This window comes from Microtus ochrogaster, chromosome 6, assembly GCF_000317375.1.
Source record: "Microtus ochrogaster isolate Prairie Vole_2 chromosome 6, MicOch1.0, whole genome shotgun sequence".
NCBI classification, from domain to species: Eukaryota; Metazoa; Chordata; class Mammalia; order Rodentia; family Cricetidae; genus Microtus; species Microtus ochrogaster.
In genome coordinates, this window is record NC_022013.1 from 46,133,881 (window position 1) to 46,157,341 (window position 23,461).

Consider the following 23,461-nt stretch of genomic DNA (forward strand, 5'->3'; position numbering starts at 1 on the left):
CCCGCTCCCCTCCCCCCGTGCCTTGTCCTGTGACCCGCCCCCTCGGGGGTCAGAGATGCTATCTTTCGCTGGGTGTGGAACGCGGAGGTGCCCACACCTACCCTGTGCGTGCGTGAGCGTGCGTCACACTCCTGGCCACTGACCTGCCTCTCCCCTCCTCCTGTGTGTGTATATCTCCTAGGGACCGAATTGGATGAAAGTTTCAAGGAGTTTGGGAAACACCGCGAAGTCATGGGGCTCTGTCGGGAAGGTGAGTCCAGCCCCTTCCCCCTGTCCCCCGGTGGAGTTTGTACCCAACCCTGAGGAACTTTCCTTGTTGCTTTAGCCCACCTTCCCTGCTTGTCACACTAAGGATGCTGCTGAAGAGGGAAGGGGGTGGGCAGAGCATTTGGGAAAGCCTGGTTTCTAGGGGCTCTCTGTAATGGGCAGCGAAGTGGAGCCACTCTAGAAACCTGGGTGCAGCCAGAACAGCAATTCAAAGTGATGGGCATAGGAAACCTGCAGGGAGTTTAACCCAGATCCCTTTAGTTCAGGCCTTGTTATGGAAAACACCTCTGGAGGAAGGAGTTCTCAGCCCTGAATAGTAGTTCCACACATGTTTGAGAAGAAACCTTGACCAACCCTAGGCTTTTTAAGGCAAAGAGTGTGTATTTTGAACATTAATATTACTTTATTTTGATTTAGCCGTGCTGTCCTGGACAGGGTTTCTCTGTAGGTTTTGGAGCCTGTCTTGGAACTAGCTCTTGTAGACCAGGCTGGCCTCGAACTCACAGAGATCCGCCTGCCTCTGCCTCCTGACTATAAAGGGATTTTCTTGTTTGTTGTGGGGTTTACAGTGAAAGTTTTGGGTGCTGTCAAAAGATCATCTAACCCAAGAATGCACTCGGTAGGAACGTGTGTGATGATTGGCTCTACCAGGTAAGGGGACAGAAATACAGAACTGTCTTCTACCTTAAGCTCTTTGTTGGAAAGCTACTTGAGACAGCTAAAGGTATGCTGTCAGTGGAAGTCAGGTTAGGAAGCTGGGTTCCATATGACCTGGAGAGGACCCTTTTTCTATGAATCCTTCTGCTTACCTGGGCACTCGGTGGTGAGAAAGGCCATGGCCTTGAGACAAGTTTGGGATACTGAGTTTACATATGCCCATGCAATGTGATTTCTCACCTGGAGCCGTTTATTTTGGCAGAGTTTTTGTTCAGGGCCCAAGAAGTAGAACTTTGGCAGCAGGCTTTTTAAACGCAGAACTGGCTGATAGTTGCTGCAGGTTTTAGCTCTTACCTTTCCTTCTTTTTTCCTGCTTTGGCTTTTTCAGCTGGCCATGATCTGTTAGTATTGCCAAGAAGAGTGGCCCTGGTGGCAGGCCTCGGAGCACTTCCCAGTGGAAGGGATCTTAGAGCACAGTGCTCTAGCTGGTTCCCAGCTTTCCAGCGAGGACTGCCCCCATTTGAGGGCAGAGGGAAAGCATAGGACTGGGTGGTGATGTCGCAATAGGAAAAATCAGTTGTTAGTCCGGTTTTAGTGTTGGCTTGGCAGTCTGCCTGGGCTTGAAAAATTAAAATCACTAGGTGGCAACCCTCGTAGGAAGCGGTAGAGTAGAGCTTTAAGGACCTAATCACCCTTGCTTGTAGTTTTTACGCTTGGTGTGAATGTATTTCCCTTAAATGGCTTCTATGGCCTCTCACAAGGATGCCAACGGTAGGTGATCCCCTGGTATACAGGATGGATGTCTTTCTCTGAATTCTTTGATCTCTGAGGCTCAACAAAATTTAGTGGCTGAACCCAGTTTTGTTCTGTTGCATCTATTTCTTCTAATGGGAATATAGTCATCAGATTTTTCATGAAGTTCTAAAATCTCCTATGTGCCAAAGGGGGTCATGAACCTGGTTGTAATATCAGTCTATTAGCGTTTGTTAGAAGTTGGTTTGGGTGGTTTTGTTGTTTGTTTGTTTGTTCTTGGCAGGGTTTCCCTAAGTACCTCTGTCTATCCTAGAACTCACTGGAACTCCAGCTGGTCTGAATCTTACAGAGATCTCCCAGCCTCCAGAGATCGAGCATGTTGGGATTAAAGCTGTGCACTACTATACTTGGTTTACATCTCTTTTAAAGCTGCTCTCTCCTTTTGAAAGATGCTTCAGCTGTCCGGTTTGCTGGAACTTATGCTTGTATATTCTGAGTAAAGAAAAGACTGAAGTTTAATTCAGGCAGTTTATTTGTGACCGAAAAGTCCAAACTTAATGAAAGATTAAAAAGGCTACCTTGACTTTAAAAAAAAAAAAATCCAGGGAACTAGTTCTGTTGGTAAAGAGCTTAGTGTATAAGGCCACAGACCTGCATTTGATTCCTCTAACCCACATTTCCCACCCACTCCCCACCAAAAGCCTGCCTGTTGGTGCTTGCTTTAGATCTTTAAATCCCACTGCTGGAGGGGGGAGGGAGATAGAGGTGTATCCCTGGGGCTTCCTGTCCAGCCAGTCTAGTCCACGTAATGCGCTCCAGGTTAGCGAGAAAGCTTATTTCATTAAAACCAGGTGAGCTAGTTGGGCGGTGGTGGCGCATGCCTTTAATCCCAGCACTCGGGAGGCAGAGGCAGGCAGATCTCTGTGAGTTCGAGACCAGCTTGGTCTACAAGAGCTAGTTCCAGGACAGGCTCCAAAATCACAGAAGAAACCCTGTCTCAAAAAACAAACAAACAAACAAAAAAAACAAGGTGAGCTAGTAGGTGGCTGCACAGACCTTTAATCCCAGCACTTAAAAAGCAGAGGCAGGTGGATCTCTCGAATTCAAGGCCAGCCTGGTCTACGGAGTGAGTTCCAGGACAGCCAGGAAGGGCAACACAGAGAAACCCTTTCTTAAAAATCCCAAAACAAACAAAAAACCAAGGTGGATGGCTCCAGAGGAACTGACGTCTGAGGTTAGCTTCTTTTCCCCTCATACATATTTGAGTCCAGACACTCCCAATGCAACCCTTCAGAACAAAACAAGAACGAAGAAGAAAAAGAAAGATGAACCCCACAATGGACTAGACCTATCTTCTCTTGACATTGTCAGGACTTTTATCATTGTCTTACGTTAATACTTCCTACAAGCAAATGATGTTGCAGAATTAAATCTGTATAAGTTCCTTTGTCAGTGAAGTTATATTGACAAGAAATATGTAGATGCATTGGTCATATTAATGAAACACTAGGAATGAGAAACTCCATTATGGAAGATCTTAGGATCCGTACACAGTTCCTTAATTCTTCAGTATGTGATTAGGAGGCAGGCAGTTCGCAAACAGAGGGTGTGAAAGGAGCTGTTTCATCTCTGGAAACAGCTTTTCCTGTTTGGGAAAGGAGGTGATAAACCTGTTCCCAAGGTTATTGTAGAGGGTGAATTGTCCCTTTCAGTTCTTGTACCATTAGTACTGACTTTGCAGTTTGCCTTTTATCTAAATGCTGTCATCTTTTCCCCTTAGGACCCTTGAGTGGGCTTCCTGGGATCCAAATTCTCCCGAAAATGTATGCAAAGCAATGTGTGTTCCTGCCCTTTTGGAGGGTCGTGGCCTCTTCTGGGTTCTCAATGTGAAAGCTCAAAATCGCAGCCTTAGATGTTCCTGTGTTTCTTCTCTTTTTCTTGTAACTTGCTTTAGCCAGTTCCTGCATGCAGTAACTGCCCAAAAATTGATGCTGTGGAAGAAGCTTGGCGCACTGAAGTTAGGTGGAAATAGCATTATTCCTGAATTAGTATGCCATGTGTGGTCTTCCTTCTAGCACAGCTGGAGAATGTTAGGATGCTGTATCCATCATCTCTCAGAGATCAGCTTGTTATCATCTGCATCCTGACTTCATACTGCCTTTTTCTATAACTTCTAGTATTAGTTGATGGCACAGTGGATTTTGGTGAGCTAAGGTTTCACAATGGGCTGGACTCTCCCCCAGGGATTGCTAATTAAGAAATGTCCTATATATAGGCCCACAGCCTGGTCTTATGGAGGCATTTCCTTAATTGAGGTTCCCTCCTCTCAGATAACTTAACTTCAGCTTGTGTCAAGTTGACAAAAAGTGTTTAGCACACATCCTTTTCCTTCGCTAGTGTGGAAAAATGGCTTGTGGGTTAGTTAACTGAGAACAGAGAGGTGTTCATTTGCAATAGTCTTTTTTGTTTGTTTGTTTTGGTTTTTCGAGACAGGGTTTCTCTGTAGCTTTTGGTTCCTGTCCTGGAACTAGCTCTTGTAGACCATGCTGGCCTCGAACTCACAGAGGTCCGCCTGCCTCTGCCTCCCGAGTGCTGGGATTAAGGGCGTGCATCACCACTGCCTGACTTGCAATGGTCTTAAAGATATTACATTGTACCATAAAATCTTTCCCTCAAATACTTTATCTTTCTTTGGGGATTCTCATATCTGGTCCCCACACCCAAGTTTTGTTTTGTTTTTTTAGTGTATGAATTTGAAACCATTTTGATGAGCCTTCTTGGAGCCGTCACAGGACTTGGGTGACAAATGAGTCATGGCCCAGTCTTGCCTCACCGCTGTCCGACAGTGAATTATTTTGAAGTGTGTCAGTCATCATAGCACCTTGTCTTTTGTCCGACTGCTTAGGCTTTACCTTGTGGTCTATAAAATAGAGCCGTTATGTTTGTCATGCTTTTGTTTTAAGGCATTCAGGGTTGTCGTTTCTGTGAACTCGCTCGTGTGTTCTGTGAACTCATGTGTTCTGTAGGTGACAGTCCTTATGGTCTGTTTACATGTGAAGGGGAGTTTTAAACTGAGCCTCTTACAGTATCATTGAAGCATTCTTTGCCTTTGGAACATCTGGGGGCTTGTTGTATGTAAATGCCATTTAGAGGCGTGCTTGGGTGGCCTGGTTGTCGTAGCTGTAGTGTGGGCTCTCTGCAGATGAGCCTCTGGGCTGCATTGATGAGAGCAGCTACCTGCCTGACAGACAGCATCCGTGTGCACTCTGTAGCTGTAGGGTATGCACTCAGCCATGGCAAAAGGAACTTGAGGTGATCCAGACAGGACTGCTCCACCAGCCTCTAAGCACCATAGATATTATAGTCAAACTACAGTCTGAGGTCATATACTGCCCATGGCTTTTTATGTTGCCAAACAATTGAAAAGAAAACTCAAAGATGGCATCATGACATGTGACAATTCTGTGAAATTCATGTATCAGTGTCCTTTTGGCGGAGGTTTCCGTCCTGCTTGGTCCCACAATAAACACACAGAAACTCGATTATTTGCAATATTGTTTGGCCAATAGCTTAAGTGTATTTCTGTCTTAGTTTTATATCTTAATTAACCCATTTCTATTAATCTGTGTATTGTCATGTGGCTATGGCTTACTGGCAAGTTTCCATCCAGTGTTTGTCTCCGGAGGTCCTACATGACTTCTGTCTCCACCTCCTCTTTCCTCCTCTCTCTGCTTGGAACTCCCACCTTGCCCTAATCTGCTAAAACACTGGCCGAAACAGATTTATTCATTAACCATAGAAGCAGCACATAGAAGGACTTCCCATGCCAATGTCCCTAAGGAAAGTTGTGTTGGGACATGGCAACAGGTACTCATTTACATATATCTGTGGCTGCTAGCTCCACACAGTGGATGCAGCAAGGCCACACAACTTAGGATCTCAGCCCTTTATTGTCTGGCCATCACAGGAGAAGCTGACTGACCTGTCCTCTAAGTTCCATGGTTGAACCCCATCCACTGAACATGGCTGACATATTTCTTATACATTCCGTGTTGAGGGGGAGAAGCCATGTTCCTGAGCCAAAAGCTTATTTACTGTTGGAGGAGTCTGAGTTAGAAGGAAATACGTGGAGAAGAAAAAGGCTGTGCTTGAGAAGGTTTTTTCTCTTTTTTAAATTAAAACAATTTTTTAGGCAGAGTCTCTTTTTATATCCTTGACTGGCCCAGAAGGACATACATCAAGATGTCCTTGAACTCAGAGAAATTCTGCTGCCTTTGCATCCCAAGTGCTAGGATTAAAGGTGTGTGCCACCATGACCAGCCATGTCTTGTCTACTTTAAAATTGATTAACTTATTTTTATTTTTTCAAATCACTTTATTTTGATTAACTCACTAATAAAAATATCACACAAGTGATTTAAGGAAACCATTTAAACACTTGCCCAGTCCAGACTCTTGTCCACTTTACCGTTTATTATTGCTTTCTGAGGCCGTACTTTCCTAGATCAGTTCACATACACAACAGTGGAACTTCTATTATTCTGGTTTCGTTGGGTCATGACAGCGATGCTTAGATTCTGCTAAGTTGCATTAATAGCCCATAAGTGTTGAGAAAACAAAGGCTAGAAGTTTTGTGAGATGTCCTCACTTACACTCTTCAGAACCTCCTCTATTCCTTAGCTGACTTAGAGAAGCTAGAGTTTTGTATGAGGTCTTGGGAATTATAGACAGGCTTTATTTGAAAGCAAAAGTGTGTTTAAAGGTAGATTGCACTTGTAGATCCCCCGTCGTTATGAGTTTGTGTTTGCTAAAATGCGTAACACCTGGCATGGGCCGTGCTGAATTCCCAAGCCTCTGGGGACCTGGTTGATGGGAGCTGTGCATAGCCACCTGCTGAGAACAGCTCTTCATTCATTTCTCACAGGTTCTTGAAAACTGTCCCGGGGCGGGGAGAAGGAATGAGGAGTGTACATACATATCACTGTAGCATATGAACCACACGTGATGTAGGCTCTTAGTTTTGCTTTTCTACAGTTTACTATTTTCTTTGCTCTTTCCAATACATTTTTTAAAGTTAGCATACTAAATAATGGACTGTATGCAATGTTTTCATATGTTCACATTACTGTTCTTTGTTGATATTAGACCCCCACACACTTGTTTTTCATACGAACATCCTTCCTCCATATCACAGGGTTCCCATGTACATGGGGACAGGTCAAGTTTGGAGAGTCTTTAATGATGGTCATCCACCACTATGTCTCCTTCTCACAGATGAGAAAAGTTTCAGAACTATGAAGTAATTCCCCAAGATCTCAAAGCATGTAACCTTGAACCCTGGGCATGCCTGCCCTCTAGCCAGTATGCTTAGCCACCCTGCTGTGCTGAGACGTTCCACAGGTGCACTTGCTCATTGTGAGCGTGAACAGGTTAGCCTGACTTTGTTTCCTGATGTGGTTGAGAAATACGAACTTCACTAAAAAGCCAAACGAACAAGCAAAGCCCAAGACAAAATAGAGCCAAATGAGCCTCCCTGGGCCACCAGAGCCATGTGATCATCTGAGGAGTGTGAATTGTGTGTGTTAAAAATGATTGCTTTTAAGAGAGATTAAATGAAAGCCAAGGTTGTAGCAGATAGTAAATATAATCATCTGGGATTTATACCATTAAAAGAACCCCCCCCCCTTTTTTAAGGGATTTTGGAGAAGTGAAATTTCACTCTTTAACTGCTGCTCAGTGCAAGATTGCTTTTAATCACATTGATATTCAAACTTTATGGCAGTAGTTTTAATAAATGTGCTCCTGTGATTATTAAAGTATATTTTGATTGAAGCTCTAAGAAGAAAAAGAAACGATTAATAGACTTAGCAGTTGGAGTTACTCTGCTTCTCAGAGAAAGGCAGCGGCTACGTTTTTATTCATCTGTGCAGCTGGTGTTGTTATAAGTGAGCAAAGGGGAGGAAAGAACTATTCGGGCACTAGCAATGTGCACTAGGTTCAACATTCTTACTCCTCTTTGTAATGAAGACTCTGGGAGTCTTTCGGGCTTTTTCTCTTGCATATGATGGAGTTAGTAGCGGTCATCATCAACTAGAATAAAACCTCAAGTCAGAGGCTGCTTCTGACCTAGGCTTTATGAGTGTTTTCTGTAATCTTGGGCTCTAATGAGAACTGAAGGGTTTTTTGTTTTGGTGCTTGAGTAGAAAAATGTAGAGTATAACCAGTGACTGTTAGGTTTTATGTCTTAAACAAGGGTGTTTCAGAGATGTGAGGAGAACCCCCGGCATAGTTACCATCGTTCATATTTGGGCTCACCATCAGGAGATGAATGTCATCACTTTGGGCTAAAGGATAGTCCTCTAACTTTGAAAGTGCTTGGCCTTAGGAAGCACTCATGACTGCCTTGTCTGTAGTTTGCTCACTTCCATACGGACTTCCCAGAGATCAGTCTATGTGATGTTTGAGAAGCACAGTGCTGAATCCTTGTCTTCAGAGTGTATTCGGGGATATTGTGCAGTTATTAGATGCTGTAGAAAAAGACACATCATATAGCATATTTACCAAAATCATCTTTAAGTCTTTGTTCAAATTTCAGCTCTAGCGGGGGAATGATTCAGAGAAAGTTGCATTGCTTTACTATGTTCTGTTGACTACATATATGCTTATGTATGATATATTATAGACATATAAATAAATAGGATTATACCTGCTAGTTGGGAGAATTAAGTGACATTGTGCTCGTTGTTAGTAATGAAAACACTGCCTTCAATTCAGTGCTTCTGAAGAGCTATCAAGGAGCAGCAGAAAGTGAAATGCTGGTTTGAACTGACAAGATGTAGGCAGTGTGAGGAAACCAGTGTCTTAGGTTGCTGGCCAGAGTGCAGCAAATGAGCATAAGGTTTATGCTTCCTTGGACAAAAGGAGAAAAGTGGGAAGTGATGTTTCGCCCGCCTTTAGCAATCTCTTTTCTCTCTGACACGCAGAGGGAAGCCCAGGGTGAGTGTTTACTCTTTTCTCTTTGTACAGATTTGCATGTACTTTTTGAGGGGAAGCCTTTAGTTTGTACATAGTTAGACTCCTTCCTCAAATGCTTCCCAGACCCCATTTCCTGGGCAGAAAAATATTAACTGTAGGCAACAGAATAAGTCATCCATCCGTACTGCATTGAAAAATGATCAGAGAGAAAAATGAGAATGCTATGTATGTGATTTTGTATATGGAGAGCTAATCTGGGGTTTTCGCCTAATGAGGGAACTTAGAAAATTACCTTTTCACTTGATTTCTATTTTATTTCTTGTAGCTCACCATTTAAGTTGCCCTGTTCTTTTTAGAACTATATAAAAAGTCATATTACAGTGGAAAATATCATTGTAATTATATAAGTTTCACGTGGTCATCGCAGAGGTCTGTTCTTTGGTGTGTGCAGCCCTGGCTTTCCTGGAACTCGCTCTGTAGATTAGGCTGGCCTGGAACTCACAGACATCTGCCTGCCTCAGCCTCCTGGAGTGCTGGGCTTGAAGGTGTGCACCACCACCACCTGGCTCAGAGGCCTTGCTTAATTAGAACTTTTCTTCTTTCCCTTTCTTACCTTCAAACCTTCCCTTATATCTCTCTTTTCCTCTTTCAAATTTGTGGCTTCTTTTTTCATTAATGTGTTAGGTATACATACACACACACACACACACACACACGCACACACATATATGAACATACATATTCCTAAATATAACCTCCTCGTTCCATTTAATGTGACTTGTATGTATGTTTTTAGGGCTAACCTTTTGGTATTGGATAACCCTCCCAGCATTCCCCTGTTGCCGATAGTTCCTTTTGTAAGGTCGAGGCCTTGTGGGCTTTACCTCGTCTACTTTGGCATGTCCATTGGTGTCATCCTTGTTCAGCTCCTGCCTAGGCAGTTGTGCTGCTGAGGCTTTATGACTGTACCTTCTGACATTAGTAGGAGGCACAGCTCACAGCAAACTCCCGGCTCTTCTGCCTCTTAAACTCTTCCCCAGCCCTGCTGTCCCTGAGGCTTAGATGCAGAAGTATTTTGTGGCTGTTTTTTATTGGAACTGGGCTCCACAACTCTGCATTTTGATTGGTTGTGGTTTTCTTATAGGGGCCTAATGCGAGCAGAAGTTTCAAAGATGAAAGGTGAAGACTACTCTTAATCTTAGGGCATAAGGACAGATGTTTGAACCGTTGTTAGAGATTATTTGATTTAGTAGTAGTTGCAGATTCTCCTCCGATATTCATGGCACTGAGAAGTTAGCTAGCTTTCTAGGGCTAGTCTTGGTTTCCCTCTTATAGGACAGGTCTTAAGTTCGATTATTTGCTGAAGATGCTGTCTTTTCTTAAGCATATGTTTCTGGCATCTTGGTCAAATATTCAGTGGCTGAAGTTACAGTGTGCCTGCTTAGGTATCTAATTTTGTTCGGTCGGTGTGCATGCCTGTTTTATTGCTGTGGCTCTGATGTGTGTTCATTAAGATGTGGAATCGTAGTCCCTCCAGTATGGTTCTTTTTGCTGGGGTAGTATTGATTATCTGGGTTCTGTTTCTGTGAAGAATGATCAGAGAATTTGATTGTAATCCGTTGAGTCTGTAAATAGCTTTCAGTAGAATGGTATTTTCACAGTGGTAAATTAAATCAATCCATGAGCATGGGATATCTTCCCACTTCTTGTGTCTTTCTATTTTCTCTTTATCTCTTTCTGTAAAGGTTTAAAGTTTTTATTGCAGAGGGTTCTTCACCTCCTTGGTCAGGTTTATCTCAGATATTTTATTTTCTTTGAGACTATTGTGGATAAGAGTGTACCCATGATCTCCTTCTCTGTGTGTTTGTTGTTGGTATGTAGAAAGGCCAGTGAACTGTACGAGCTGATTCTGTATTCTGACACATTGCTGTTTTTGTTTATTGTTTTCACTGGCGGGATTTGGGGATCTGTAATGCATGGTATCATGTTGTCTGCAGATAGGGAAAGTTTGGCTTCTTTCCCTGTTTGTATCCCTTTAATTTCCTTCTCTTGCCTTATTGTTCTAGCTAGTGCTTCAGATCAGATGGATGTGCATTCATGAAAAGGAGTGTTGATACTGGACATCCTTGTCTCATTCCTGGCTTCAGTGAAGAGTTCTATACTTTTCTCAGATAGAATGATGTTGGCTTTGGGTTTCTCTTATTGTGAACTTTGTTCCCTCTAGTTCTACACTCTTACTTTTATCATGAAGGCATGTTGGATATCATCAAATGTCTTTTCTGCATCCATTGAGATGGTCATGTGATTTTTGTCTCTAAATCTGGGCCACTTTTAAATTAAATATAGGATTTAAACTTAGTGCCATTCACAGTTGAAGACAATCTTGTAACTACTTTGTGTAATGTGAATTCTAATTGGTTTTAATGATAAAAACCCCGAGTCAGATATAGTGGTAAATGCTGAAAGAACAGAGAAACAGAGCACCCAGCCACTAGTTCTTATCTCTAATGAATTCTCAGACCAAAAGGGGTATCCTGTCTCTAGGACCTCAGACTGAATCCTGAGCTCCTATCTCCTCCCACCTTATATTCCTCCTCTCTCCTCCCAGACATACCACTTCCCATCTTTACCTCCCCAGTGCTGGGATTAAAGGTGTGAGCCTCCACTTGGCTCTGTTTCTCTTTTAGACTGATTCAATCTCCTGTAGCCCAGGGTGTCCTTGAACTCATAAGAGATCCATCTGCCTCTGTCTCTGGAATTAAAGTGTGTGCCATCATTACCTGGCCTCTGGCTAACTAGTGGCTAGCTCCACATGGCAATCTTCAGGCAAGCTTTATGTATTAAAGCACAAACATAATATCACCACAACTTTGTTTTTTTGGTTTTTTTTTTCGCTACAGGGTTTCTCTGCGTAATAGTCCTGACTGTCCTGTAACTCACTCTGTAGACCAGGCTGGCCATGAACTCACTGAGATCCACCTGCCTCCCAAATTGCTAAGATTAAAGGCATGTGTCATGACCGCCCAGCTTCCTTTGGGTTCTTATTGATGGCTGGATACAACCTTGGTGTTAGACCTTCTGACAGGACAAACCTTCCTTCCAGGATGCTGTAGGTGTTTTAGCAGTGTGGGTACTGCCTTGAGCATGTTCTGCCTGCTTTGCCTTATTTCATGCCTTTAGCTTTCATCCCCAACACATTTGAAAAGCAAGTTATCCAGGTCTTACATGAGCTAGAGGCTGAAGATAGAATGACAGATTCATTATGAAGGCATAGTTGTAATTCTCCAGTTCACCTATCCCATCAGCAGGTATTTATATAGAAAGTTAGCAACCGTAAGAGCCAGGTTTTCTGATATGTGTAGGAGATTGAGTGGAGAGCCCTTGCTCTCTAGAAACCCAATAAATACACATTTTCACAGACCAAATACTTCACAATCAATTAAGAAGGCTAATAAGTGCATTTGAGTTATTATGATCAAGGGAGACTTTCTTGGGGATTGAATATTTGAGCTGGGGATAGTGATGAGAAAGGAACATTATCCAGGAGGAGGGAGTCTCTGAATGGTCATCGAGGAGGAGTCTGGCAGAGAGGATCAGACCATAGAAATGGCATAGGTAGGAACCTCTGGTGGATCAGGAGTGTAATGGGAATCCACTTGTAGGAGAATGGACTGATCTAATCTGTACTGCAGGGAAATCACTGTTGGGTTGTTTCCGGATCGTGGGGGTGGGATGACTGCATTTCAGGGGAGATGTGATAGTGGGTTAAGGTTTAGAGATGGCAGTAGACATGTAGAGAGATTCAAGATTTATTTGGGACTTGGCATTCACATGAATCAAGGAAGAATTGGTTGTGGATGAGCGAGGTAGTTAAGACTTGGGACTTGAACCATTGAAGGGTACAGTTAATGAGCTCAGAAATGGTAGAACCCATGGTAAGGTCTGGGTTTGGGATCTGGTGGACTGACTGCATTGTTTGATGCATTTTTTGGACTTCCATGTGCAGCTGTGAGTCAGCCCCTGAATGTATAGTTTGATGGAGTCCCCTAGTGCAGAACTCTCAGGGTCAAGTCTACATCATCACATGACAGACTGTGAACAAGCTAAGCCTGCCCCAGTATAAAGAATCAGGACCAAGGGTTGTGCTTCTGGTCAGTTCACACTGAAGGTTGAAGGGAGGAGAAATCTCCGCTGAGATGATAGGGAAATCAGATGAGTGTGGTCATGTAAAGTCTGTGAAAAGAGGAAGATGTGTTGACTGTGGTACCCTGTCAGTACTGTGTAGAAGAGATTTATATTAGAGGAGGAATCTCTGACTTTGGTGGTAAGATGATAAATGGCCTTCATCAGAGTTGGAAAGGCACATACCTGGTTGTGTGGCTCTAAGAAGTAGAGCAGAAGTGGAGAGGGAAGTGTGGACATTTCAGAGTTTGCTTTGAAAAGGAATGGAGAAATGAAACCATAGCAGGAGGCGGAGGCATAGCTATAGTGCCTAAGGGGATGACAGGAAGAGTTGCTTCATTTGGTTGAACTTGGTTACTGTTAGATATTTGGTTGCCAGTAGGAAGGATGTAGAAGTGAGGAATAGTGAACCCATGAGAAAATGGATAGCTACCTTCAGGAGCCACAGGAAGGTGATGTTTGGACATAATCAAAATACACCCCACCCCCATACCTTTGTATTAGAAGAAAAATTCAGTAGATTTGGTTACAGATAGCAATGTGCAGTTGTAGAAGATGGTTAGGTGATACTTCTGTAGAAGGAAGAAGTTGGAATTGAGATTTTGTAGGAGGAGAAATTCCATCTGGTTTTGTCCCTCCCCTCCCCCAGTATCTGGACAGGGAGATACCCAGCTAAACAGGCAGTTATGCATCCTTGTGAGACTTCCACATGTACTCAGAAGGAGTTCTCAAATAGTGAGAATGTGGGCCCAGAAAACCAGGAATCTCAGCATGTCGTGGTCAAATGCCACTGGAGTAGGGGAGCCCAGTCCAGTCACAGAGGCATCCAAGAAGAGGCAGTGGGCTTGGGACATTTTTGGAGATACCAGGAAGATGCTGCTGGAGGACAGGAGGTGGATGTGAATGTGCTGTTGTCGTGGAGGAATTGGAAGGGTGACTGACTGTTCAGTGTGTAGCTGAATTAAGAGTCAGAGGGAGAGGCCAGGGCCGGAGCATGTGGCCTAGTTCATACATGTGCAATACCTATGTTTCTAGGTATTGATAAGCTAAGGAAGTAAGATGATGAAGTATGTTCATAAAATCTGAAATGGACTGTTTTCACCTGGAAAGATCATTTAATGACTTGAGCTTGTGTGTTTCTTCATTCAGTTCCCATATATTTTACTGCACACCTGTTCTGGTTTAGGAAAATGTCAATATTTAGAAATGGCTACTCTGGTGATAGAGATGGCCAATAGTTAAAAGCAAAGCAGAGCGTCTGTGAAGATGGTGCTGCTATTATAAATGCCGAGAATGATTTTCTTTCTCGCTCTTGTGTCCATCAGTGAGATTGAAGCTGTAGTCAAAATTTGCCCCCAAAGAAAAGCCCAAGACCAGACAGACTCACTGCTGTTAGAGCCACAAAATAAAAGGGACACTACCAAGTCAATAAAAGGCAAGTATTTTGATATTAAAAGCAGGTAAGGACACAACAGAAAAAGAAAGCACAGACCAATTTCTTTAAACATGCATGCAAACATTCTCAACAAAATTCTTGTAAGCCAAATTTAGGAACATTATACTCAAGTGACTTCATTTCAGAAAGGCAAGGTAGGTTCAACATGTGCAAATCAAAACAGAATAAACACACTTAAGAGAAACCACATATCATGAGGGGGTTGCTATGTCCTGATTCCTCTCACACAACAGGAGTCTTCCCTACTCCAAACCCTCACACACTGTCCTTTCCGAGAGAGCCAGTGCTTCTCCTGCCTCATGTCCCACTTCTTTACATACTGTTACACTGTTGGGTGTCACCTCACTTTGTAACACTGTGAAACAGCACCTCTCTCCTGTTCAGACAGCTGTTATGGGCTTGAAGTTTTTACATGGGTTGTGGTTAGACTTGCAGAATTTTCCAGGGCATAAAACAGGGAAGATCACTCACTAACACGACCTTCTAGAAGGACATAGAGGTAGTATTCTGTTCCATTGTTGGCTATGGTTGGAAGATCGTTTGTCTCTGTTCCATTGTTCTAGCTCTGTATTTTGCTTGAGTAGCAATATGCTATGGAGACAGAGAAATCAGCCGGACAATGGTAGCACACGTCTTTAATCCCAGCATTTGAGCCGAGGCAGGCAAATGTCTAAGTTCGAGGCCGGTCTGGTGTACACAGTGAGTTCCAGGACAGCCAGGGCTGTTACACAGAGAAACCCTGTCTTAAAAAAAAAAAATAAAACAAAAAAAAAATCTTGTTTTTTGGAGGGGTAAATGGTATTTACTTATATAAATAAGTGACAGTATACCCAGTTCTTCTCTTACATCACTGGAATTTTCTTTCCCAAAATAAACTGTTTTTCTTCAGTCTCTGAATAGGTTATTTTCTGCCTTCACATTATTCCAGTTTCTTGGCTGTTTTCTCTGCTCTGATGAACTGCTGGAGCAGAGATGGACTCAGAGCCTACTGTAGATTTTATATGCCACTCTTTTGTCCCCTTATCTTCGCCTGTTAAGCTTTTCATTGTCAACTGCCAGCTGCAGTGAGCTGTTCTAAAGGTCTCGTGTTAGTAGATATTTTCTTAAAAGCTGGTGGTTGTTGCTGAAGATAATCTGTTATGTGAGTTTATAATCTGTTCATGAATCATTCTTCTCATATAGTAACAGTTATGATAGGGAAACCAATAAAACAAGGTTTAATTCATGTAAGTCTAGACATTTCACAAAGATCTTTTTTCCTTCCTCTTGTAAATGTGAAAAGACACTTCTTAAATACAGGATTTTGATGGATGGCATTTAAAAATTAGGAAAACACGACAAATCCTGATGCCATACAGTTAACATACACAGTTAACATACACAGATCCTGACGCCATACACTTAACAATAGTTTATTACGTTTTATTCTGTTGGGGGAGGGGCGGAAGCGGAAAGAAGAGAAAGAATGTCTAAAAGCACGTTAGCAGTTAGCAGTTAGAGGCCATCCTTCTCCTCTACCTTGTGGGTCCCAGGGACAGTTCTCCAGCCAGCAGCAAGTGCCTTGATGAAGAGGCATCTTTCTGGCCCCTAGCGTACCCTTTTCAAGTGGAAAGACACTTCAGTCAATACCTGAGTCATAATATTAATCATCCCAGCTGGGATGGTTTGTGCACTTGTGTGAGGCTCTGGACAACTTCACAAGGATAGCCCCAGTTATAGCACGAGTTCAGAGCAGGCACTTATTTTCATTTTAATGAGAAGTTGAAGCTCAGGAAAGATCATATGTCAGTTGCAGTCTATAAGAGGCAGAGATGTATTTCTGATCTGGCCGACTCAAGACTATTGGCATTGTTTTGTTTTTGTTTGTTTGTTTGTTTGTTTGTTTGATAAATGTATTAGGCACCCTTTGGACAGTCCCTGGAGATTAAGGAAGCTCCTCAGTTGTTGGAGCAGCAGCAATAGGCACTTTGTATTAAGGAGTTAGGGTTGTCCCCAGCTTTTAAATCGAGCAGCAGCCTGATTGTACTGGGCTCGCATTGATGCCGTGAAAAGACTGACTTGAGATCTGCTGTGCACAGCATTTTTATCACAGGTGCTGAATGAGTGGCTGCCTCTAACAAAGTAAACTCCAGTAGTTTGGTTACAGCATATAAAACAATTCAGAAATTTCTTAAACATCATGGAACTAGCGCGCAAATTAACCACCTGGGACAGGCTTTCACTAGGAGGATAAATAAAAAACACTTAAGTGAAGCCTCTCAGCGTGATGCAAAGCTCACCACAGCTGGTTATTTCCAGGAGCCTTCCTTTGAGAGGTTAGAATTCCTAGTTTAAGTCGTTTTGAAGTAAGCCACAGTCTGATTGCTGTTGAATAGTTTGATCTGACTCTTGGTTCTTTTTTCCTGTTCTTGCTTAGCCTGAAGATAGTGTCACCCATATGCAAACAATGATGGAAAGGAATATATATATATATATATATATATATATATATATATATATATATATAAATTTATTGCGGTTTAGTTTTGCCTTGGCCGTGTTGCATCACTGTGGTGCTGGTGTGTGGGATGCCTGGTGCAGGGCTTTGGAGTTGTTTGTGACTGTAGAATCCACACCAGCATCATGCCTTGCTTTGTATACTTATGCTCATGAATCTACTCATAAGCACTTTACAGGGGATTGAGATAGCCCACCTTTTCCCAAATTTGGCATTATTTTCCTTATAGCCTTTGGTAGCAATTGAGGGTTTTGAAAAAGTAGTGGCTAAATCAAACTCATGTCTCATATATATACATATATACACATACATGTATGTATATGTATGTGTGTGTGTAGTTCTCAAATAATGTTGAAGTTGAGAAGGAAGGGTTTTCCCCTCCCTTACTTTCTTTCTGTCTGATCCTTCCTTTCCACTTTGTTTTGTTTATTCACAGAGTCTTGTTCAGTAGCCCAGGATTGCCTAAATTCATATACGTGACCCAGACTGGCCTTTAACATGGAGTGTTCCTCTTGCCTTAGCTTTCAGATTGCTGGCTGACTCTGTGCTCAGTTTCAAGAAAATTTAGCAGCCCAGCTTCAGAAACATTTTTACTTTCTATTTTAAAAGATAGCAAGACTAGGCATAATGGTGCACACCTTTAATCCTAGAACTGGGGGTGTGGGGTGTGTATGGGGGTGATGAATCTCTGAGTTTGAGGGCAGCCTAGTTTACAGAATGAGTTCCAGGACAGCCAGGGTTATGTAGAGAGACTGTGTCAAAAAAAAAACAAAAAAACACTTTTCTCAAGAAATGTTAAATGCTTGCTGTCAGGTTTATTTGGTTGGTTTTTTTGAGACAGGGTTTCTTTGTGTAAATCTGACTGTCCTAAAACTAGCTTTATAGACCAGGCTGGCCTCGAACTCACAAAGGTCTATGTGCCTCTGCCTCCCTAGTGCTGGGATTATAGGTGTGCAACCACCCCCTGACAGTGCTGTCAGTTTTATACACAGTTATCAGGGAGTGGGTTAGTAATATATCTTGCAAGTGGTTGGTGTGGCATCATCAGTGAAGTTTGCATTGCCTGATGAACTTGTAACAGAAACCATTTGTGTGAAGGCCATCTGTGACTTTCCCAGGATGACAGGGGACACTTGAGAAGCCCCCCCCCCCAATTGCCCCATCTCGTGGTTTATGAGAAATTGTTGGGCACTGACGTATCTGTATGGCTTAAGGATATTTGTGCTAGGTTACTGGGCAGGGAGCTACTTGTGAGCACATGCGAGAGCTTATGCATTGAGTTTGTTAAACTTGGGTGTGAGAGAGGAGAGTGGGATGCTGCAGAGAGCTGCTGAGGAGTGGGAGGAAAGTAAGGGGTTTCAGGAAGGTGGATGGGGGTGCAGTGCAGTAGGGTCTTAGCTTGTTTTAAAGATTTATTTCTCTGTTATATATACAGTGTACCACCTACATGTCAGAAAAGGGTATCAAATCTTGTTGTAGATGAGCCACCATGTGGTTGCTGGGAATCGAACTCAGGACCTCTGGAAGAGAAGTCAGTGCTCTTACTTCCTGAGCCATCTCTCCAGCCCTGACTGCCTCTTCTTGCTGGAACTAACTTGCTTTTTTTTTCTTTTATTTTATTGAGCTATACATTTTTCTCTGCTACCCTCCCTGCCTCTCCCCTCCCCTTAAACCCTCTCCCATGGTCCCCATGCTCCCAATTTAGTCAGAAGATCTTGTCTTTTTCTACTTCCCATGTAGATTAGATCCATGTATATCTCCCTTATTGTTGTTTAGGTTTTCTGGGATTGTGGTTTGTAGGCTTTCTTTGCTTTATGAGTGAGTACATATGATAATTGTCTACCTCACTCACTATAATTTTTACTTTTTTAATATTTATTTATTTTTTTTATGTATACAATATTCTGTCTGTGTGTATGTCTGCAGGCCAGAAAAGGGCACCAGACCTCATTACAGATGGTTGTGAGCCACCATGTGGTTGCTGGGAATTGAACTCAGGACCTTTGGAAGAGCAGGCAATGCTCTTAACCACTAAGCCATCTCTCCAGCCCTGCACTATGATGTTTTCTAGCTCCATCCATTCTCTGCTATGTAGTACTCCTTTGTGTAAATATACCGCATTTTCCTTATCCATTCTTTGGTCTAGGGGCATTTAGGTTGTTTCCAGGTTCTGGCTATGACAAACAAGGCTGCTATGAACAAAGTTGAGCACATGTCCTTGTGGTATGATCATCCTTTGGGTATATACCCAAAAGTATTGCTGTGCTTGGGGAAGGTTGTTTCCTACTTTTCTGAGATATTGCCTTATTTACAATTTACAAAGGGGCTGTAGCGAGAACTAACTTGTAAACACCTTTTAAGCCTGAAACTTGGCTGCTCACAGTTTAGCTTATGCTGGACCTAGGAATCGTAGACAATAGCTATAGGTGTAATCTGCTTACAGAATTCCTGGCAAGAGTCCCTGGAGGTGGCAGAGGTTAGTCATGGACATGGTGCAGAAGTTCAAGCTGAAAGATGCTTGTCATGAGCATCTGACCCTGTATTCCTGTTCCTTATTTACTTCCTCCTCCCATTTTGGAAGGTTTTTTTTTTTGTTGTTGTTGTTGTTGTTTTTGTTTGTTTGTTTTTTAGATAAAAGTCTTGCTGACTTGAAATTCCTGATCCTTCTGCTTTAACCTCCCCAGGGCTGAGATCACAGATAGATAAGTCTACTTGAGACTTTGGAATTGAATCTCTAAGGTAATGGGAAATAAGGAATTTGGAATAGACAATAGGATCTCAGGCAGTGGCCAAAAGCAGTCTTCTAAAACACCGGTCTGATTGATGGTCGTCTGTTCCTGCTTAAATGATTCATTGAATCGTGTTTCCCTTGGGTGAAGCTAACAATACCTTTGTGGCTGATGGACAGTGTTTTATTTGACACTACCTCTGGCATCTTAACTTTTCTCTCCAGGCAGTTACTTCCCTTTCCTCAGGGACTTTCCCCCTCCTTTACTCCTATCCCTTGATCCTCTCCCCAACAGTAAGAAAATTACCTCTTCCTAGTTACAGTATAATCTTCCTCTGAGCTATCAGAGTTACCTAGGATGTGTGCTCTGTAATCTGCATAGAGCCTGGGGTAGTCTTTCCTACCTTATCATTGCCTTTTTTCTAACACTCTGCCAGCCTCTGTTGTCATCGTCTCAAAGGCAGAATGTGCTTTGGTTTCCTCAAGAAAATCCTTGATGAGTGAATCTGAAAATCCTAGCACGATTTGGTAACTGGTAGTGCCCTGTCTCTTCTAGATGGAATGGTACTCTCTACTAGGAGTTAAAATGCACCTGTTCAGGCAGGAGAAGTTGCAGCGTTTCCGATAAATCCACCCTACAGGTGATGGCTTGCTGTTGGAGAACTGATGGTAGAGTGCCCAGCATCATCTCTTAGCTTATGTGGTGTTTGTTTAAGGTGTGATGTTGAGGTGGTGTTTTGTTTGGGTCTTTGTTGTTGATTTATTTATTTATTTATTTTTAGTAGATTAGAGGTTATTGGCTTTTTTTTTTTTTTTTTTTTTTGCTTTTGGAGGACTGCTGATGCTCATGCTTGTTTCAGAACCATCAGTTATCTCCCTGGCAAGGAATTGCCCACGCTGTATTTGTTTTGAAAGACTGAAGACTAACTCCTTCGGGAACTGGGAACGGGGAGGTCTGAAAACACCCCTATGTGTCTGCCCTTTTCTACTTGTCGCCGCTGGCAGCTTCCCTCACCTCCCACAGCCTCTTCGTTCCTGTTCCTGAGAGGCTGTGACTGATCCTTGCCCCTTAACACCCGGTGTTCTGGTCTTTGCCATATAGGAAGAGGATGCTCGAGGGACAGGATCCTCTGGGGTATTTTTGTGTATGCTTATGGGACCACTCTGAGCACAGAATGCAACATCAGTTTCCTATTGATACCTCTTTCCAGAGATCAAAATTAGATGGGGGAGGTGTCCTTTGTAAGAGGAGAAAAATTCTGGGTATTTGCTGGTAGACAAAAAGCATGTTGTGGTTACTCAGGTTTTACTTTTCTGGATTCCTGTGATCACCAAGAGCCTTGCAGGAGATGTGAGTTTGTTACATAGGATTTTCAGACTGTAGACCCCTTTCCTTCCCTGAAACCTTGCAGAAAGCACTTAACATTTTGCTGCAGGTCTTAGACGTGTACGATTCCAATGGGGTTTCCTTCACAAGGCCCCTTTAGAATGAGGGTTTTCTGGACCAGAGCACTGTTGACTTTGGAATCATGACACTGGACACGGGAAGAATGTTCTGTATATTGTAGAGTGCTCTGCATCCTTTCTGCCCTCCACCACTTGATTCTAGTTGTGACAACTTACAATTACTGGTGTCCCCTGGAAGTAGGAATAAAAATTACTTCAACTTGAGAACCACAGCTTTAATGTAGGTAAAGTCAGTGTGTATAGAAGCGTTGTGTATGTAGTAGTCAGTGTTGGAATACATGGGTCGGTGTCAGTTCTGTCGCTTGAAGCGGATCTGGTTCTAATTAGCAGCCCCACTCTGGGGAAGACTAGGCCTCGGGCCTTCTCGCGGCACCACAGTAACTGGTTCTGTTGGGTGGCTTCAGGGAAGTCCATCTTCCTGGTCTCAGTTTCAGTGGCAGTGTGCCACAGCTCGGAACCAAGTGGTCGTCATCCAAGATGCCCAGTTTCTCTACATTATCAACCTGGAGGGCACTTTTAATTTTTTCCTGAAGGTGATATTTATACCTGATGGCAGCTTTGACATTAAAGAATGTGTGAGTTCCTTGCACGTGTCTGTTCTGTGACTGGATTGAAGAAACTCTTTATGGTAAAGGATGTCCTGCGTTTCCTTTCTGCTGGGAGTCCACACAGTTTCTCACCTCAGTCAGACCTGAACAGCCATGTTGTCCCATGTTCTGCGGTGATGCTCCTGGGTTTATGTGCTCACACGACTGAGGACAGTCAGCAGCATACGCTTTCATTAGCTGGTGTTGGTGCCAGCATTGTCCCCTCACCTCAGCATATACGTAATGGACGTTCAACCCCTCAGTAGTTTTTGCTTACTCTGGAGATGCATGAACAATGCAAACTAGTATATTAGTCTTGATGTTATTGATGAGATTTTCCGGGGCTTATACAGCTGGACAGTGCTGGGAGCCTGTGCAGGCTGAGCAGGGCTTATCTTACTAGTCATTCTGTGCATTCATTTTGAAATATAATTGAAATAGGAGGTATGAGTCAAACAGAATGTGAGTTTCATGAAGGCAGAATTTTTCTCACCGCCATTGCTTCATGTTGAATATGTACTTTGGGTAGAGTAAGTGCATAGTATTATTGTTTGCCGTTCCTTTATTTTACGTTACTGCCTATAAATTTCTCTTTTAAGTATAAACATTGTTTGTCCGAGGATTCTAGTATTAATCATATGAAGTTTGGGTTTTTTTTTGCATTTTGTTTTTATTCTTATAATAAGGTCGCTAAAACACAGCCATTATGGTACTTATAGTGCTTTTATGTTTGTAGTCTTACTGTTCTTCATATATTAGAAATGGTCTCTCTCTTTTTTTTTTTTTCCAAGACAGGGTTTCTCTGTGTAACAGTTCTGGCTGTTCTGGGCCTTGCAGGTTGTCCTCGAACCCACAGAGATCCGCCAGGCTCTGCCTCCCAAGTGCTGGGATTAAAGACGTGCACCACCACCGCCTGGCTAGAAATGGTCATTATTAACTTTAGCCTTGACCTGAGAAGTTTCCAAGGTTTTTACTTTAACGCTAAGGACTAGCCGACCAAACCATTTTGAATTGTGGATTACACAGTTAAAGACTGCATGCCTTTAATCCCAGCACTCTGGAGGCAGAGACAGACAGATCTCTGAGTTAGAGGCCAGCCTGGTCTACAAAGCAAGTTCCAGGACAGCTAGCTAAAGCTAAGCAGAGAAGCCTTGTCTCAAGAAATCAAAAAAGAAACTGAGTGAAGGGGAGGGAGGGGGTGGCAGAGAAAAACAACAAACAAAAAACCCTAAGGTAAAATAGACATGCAAATCACTAGTCACACAGAGAGTGTAGGTACATAAGAGATTCTGTAATTTCAGATGGAAAATGCAGGCTCCTGGAAGCCTCCTGTGTGTGAGTTTCTCACATACAGTTTTATGTGGGCACATGGAGATTGACAGCAGCATTCTAGGTCAGCATTTGTCTCAGACTGTAGCATGCTGGAGGGGTACAGACAGAGCTTGAGGCTCTTGATAGGCCTGCTTCTGCACAGCCAGATTTGGAGCTGTTGCTTGCTTAGGTTTTCTTTCTAGTTCACAGTCATCAGCTGGCTATTGACTGCAGTCGTGTTCTGTATAGCACAGGGTAAGAAGTCTAAAGAATGTGCAGTGCTCTGCCCAGCTAGTGTCATTATTTGTGCTCCTCATTGCTTAGGCAGGCTGCCAGAGATGGGATGCACGTTAATTAACCAACTGTTTGTAGAGATAGGGCCATGGCATTATTGATAAGCTTGGGCATAACTAAGTAAGGCAGTGTAGGCTGTTTTTTCCTGAAACAAGGGAGGACAGAAGTATGTTAATTAAAATAACAAAAGCTTAATGGGAAATTAATTTGTTTTTATTATCATGTATTTTTATTTCTTCCCCTTTGTCCCCCTCCTCTTTTTTCTGCTTCTTCTCTCCTCCTCTTTC

The 23,461-nt window shown here is 42.8% G+C and overlaps 1 protein-coding gene across 1 annotated transcript in view; it reads left to right on the forward strand.

Moving 5' to 3' along the window:
* The window catches only part of Atxn7 (ataxin 7), a 154,320-nt gene that overhangs the window by 55,388 nt on the left and 75,471 nt on the right, over positions 1-23,461 (forward strand). The window contains exon 4 of the mRNA XM_026779982.1: positions 182-250. Within this exon, the coding sequence (XP_026635783.1) occupies positions 182-250 (69 nt within the window). The remainder of the gene's footprint in view (positions 1-181; positions 251-23,461) is intronic.